This window comes from Natator depressus, chromosome 25 (genome assembly GCF_965152275.1).
Source record: "Natator depressus isolate rNatDep1 chromosome 25, rNatDep2.hap1, whole genome shotgun sequence".
Lineage (NCBI taxonomy): Eukaryota > Metazoa > Chordata > Testudines > Cheloniidae > Natator > Natator depressus.
This window is the reverse complement of record NC_134258.1, coordinates 15,291,181-15,293,726: the sequence shown is the minus strand read 5'-3', so window position 1 is coordinate 15,293,726 and position 2,546 is coordinate 15,291,181. Positions and strand designations below refer to the sequence as shown.

Sequence of the window (2,546 nt, the reverse complement as noted above, 5' to 3'; positions counted from 1 at the left end):
CGCCAGGCCAAGACAAGTGCCACGGGTGATGGACCCAAGAACCTGACAGTTCATTTTTTGCCCCCAGTCACCCCTTTGAGGCCTGTCTATTAACTCACAGAACAGCTAGACTCCAGCAGCCGCCACCACCACAACTAACCAGCAGGGAAAGGGCAGCCTGAAACGAACACACTGACTTGCAACTGGCCCAGGTGTCCTTACAAGGAATTGCCCCAATTATGGTGTCTAGCATTTCAGAGCACACCACCACAAGCTGCTGTTTAAACCCCTCGTTCCCCCAAGGATAGTCACCTGCGATAGATGCTTCCAGGGCCAAGCCCTACTCTCAGCAGGGGAAGCTTCTTCCTGTGGGGGTGCACAGATGTAGTTTCCACAATGGGCAGGAGGGGGCGCGCTTGACCACAGGACACCTCCACCCCATAACTGGAGCTCAGCGCAGCTTCTCCTCCCTTCTGCAAGGAGTAGTTAGGTCAGGGAAGGGGGGGGCAGCCTCCTTCCCTCTGCCTTGGGGAGCACCAGCCAGGCCAGCGCCCAGCAAGCAACAGCCAACCCAGCTCCGATTAGGCAGAGCTGGTGGCTGGCTTTACACACACACACCCCCCCCCCGGAGAGAGACAGCAGACACAGCTCCTGGCACAAGACTTTACTGCACACTGGAATGTGGAGCATAGAACAAGGGGGAGGAACATTGGGCCCAGTATAAACATAAATAGAGCAAAAACACTTCAAACAACAGAACACTGGAGCTTATCGCCTGGGGCCGCCCCAGGCCCGGCTCCGCAGAGGCGGAACCTGGGTAACTCTGCAGTCTCTTGGATTCGTGCGCTCGGAGCCGGGGGTCCGAGCTTGTCCGAGCCCTGGCGAGGGCAGGAGTCCGCGCCGGAGCGCTCGGTAGGAGATACGGGTCCCGGCTGACCGAGCCCCCCCCCCCCCCGACTTTGCCATTGCGCCCACAGCCCCCCTGCAAGGCAGAGGCCCCTCCCGAGTCTTGCAGCGCCCGGACCAGCGCCCCCTCTGCTCCCGCAGCCCGGGAGACAGCGGCCCCGGGCCTGTCTGGCGCCCCGCAGGTGCGTCCGCAGCGTCCCCGCACCGAGGGCCCCGGCTGAGTTCAGGCGCCCCGGGCGCGCACAGCCCCGCTACGGGCAGCGGGCACGGTCCGCTGTGCGCGCCCCTCGCGCGGCGCAGGCCCCCGGGTGCGCCCCGGCCCCGGCGCGCTCAGTAGGCCGGCACCTGGTGCTGCTGCGGCAGGAGCTGGCAGCCGCTGTTGACGTGGCTCAGCACCTTCTGCTTGAGCTGCGCCACCTGCTCGCGCAGCAGGCTGGCGGTGGAGGCCAGCTCGGTGTTCTGGCTCTTGAGGCTCTTCACCTTCTCCTCCAGCCGCGAGATCCGCTCCAGCTTCCTCTTGCGGCACTTGGAGGCGGCGATGCGGTTCCGCAGCCGCTTGCGCTCCGCCTTGATGCGCTCCTGCGTGTCCATGTCGATGGGCGACAGCGGCGGGCTCTCGCCGAAGCTGGGCACCTCGGGCACGATCTGCGGCTCGTCCTTGAGCGGCGGCGGCGGCTGGAGGCGCGGATGCGGCGGGGCGCCCCCCAGCCCGGGCGGCGGCGGGTAGGGCACGGTCTCGGTGGCGTAGTTCACCGTCGTGCCGGGGTAGCTGCTCAGGTTGGCGTAGACCGGCGGCTCGGGGGGCGGCGGCGGCGGCTGGGCCAGGCTGGCGGCGGGGGGCAGGTCCCCGGGCGGCCCCCCGGCGGCGCCGCCGCCGCCCGCCCCCAGCTGGTTCTGCTTGTGCAGGTCCTCCAGCGCCTTGACGAAGCCCTCGGCGAACTCCTGCTCCTCGCTGGCCGTCACCTTGGGGTAGAGGAACTGGCTGCTGGTCGGCGTGGTGGTGACCAGCCCGTTGGACTGGATGATGAGCCGCTCGAGCTCGGGCGAGCCCAGCTTCAGCAGCCCCAGCTCGGCGGAGCTCAGCAGGGCCGGGCCCTCGCCCCCGCCGGCCGCGCCCCGCAGCGGGTGGAGTGGCTGGCCGGGCGCCTTCAGGGTGGCCACCACCTGGTCGCTGAGCCCGAGCCCGTCCTTCTTCATCATGCTGCCGCCGGGGAAGGGCCGGGGGAGGCCGCTGCTGCTGCCGCCGCGGGACGGGGCCGAGGCGCTCAACACATCGTCATGGTAGAAGGGTGTTTCCATCCTCCCCCGCCGGCTGCGGGGGGCGCCGGGCGGCTGCGCCCGCGGGGCGCCGGGCCGAGCCTCCGGCGCCGGCTGCAGCAGGCTGCGCTGGGGGGACCGGGCGCGGGGGCGGCCGGTCCCGCTGGGGGTGCCCCCGTGCGGGGGGGGGGGGCCGGTCCCGGTCCGGCTGCAGCGGCCCCGGGCGTTACACTCTCGATGCGGCCCGCGCTCCGCTCCGCGCTCTCGCATACACGCGTCGGGGGGGGGGGGCGCCCCGCGCCGCCTTAAATACCCAGCGCCAGCCCGATGAGGTCACCGCGTGCGGCCGGGATTGGCTGCAGATGACGTTCTGGTCGGGGCACATTTGCATGGGGGCGGGGCAC

At 69.7% G+C, this 2,546-nt stretch overlaps 1 protein-coding gene across 1 annotated transcript; it reads right to left on the bottom strand.

The window, feature by feature from the left end:
• Positions 1 to 1,161: 1,161 nt before the first annotated feature.
• JUND (JunD proto-oncogene, AP-1 transcription factor subunit) lies at positions 1,162 to 2,180 on the bottom strand. The gene has a single exon (XM_074939878.1). It carries the CDS (start codon positions 2,083 to 2,085, stop codon positions 1,216 to 1,218), a length of 870 nt encoding a protein of 289 aa, XP_074795979.1. The 5' UTR covers positions 2,086 to 2,180; the 3' UTR covers positions 1,162 to 1,215.
• Positions 2,181 to 2,546: the final 366 nt, after the last annotated feature.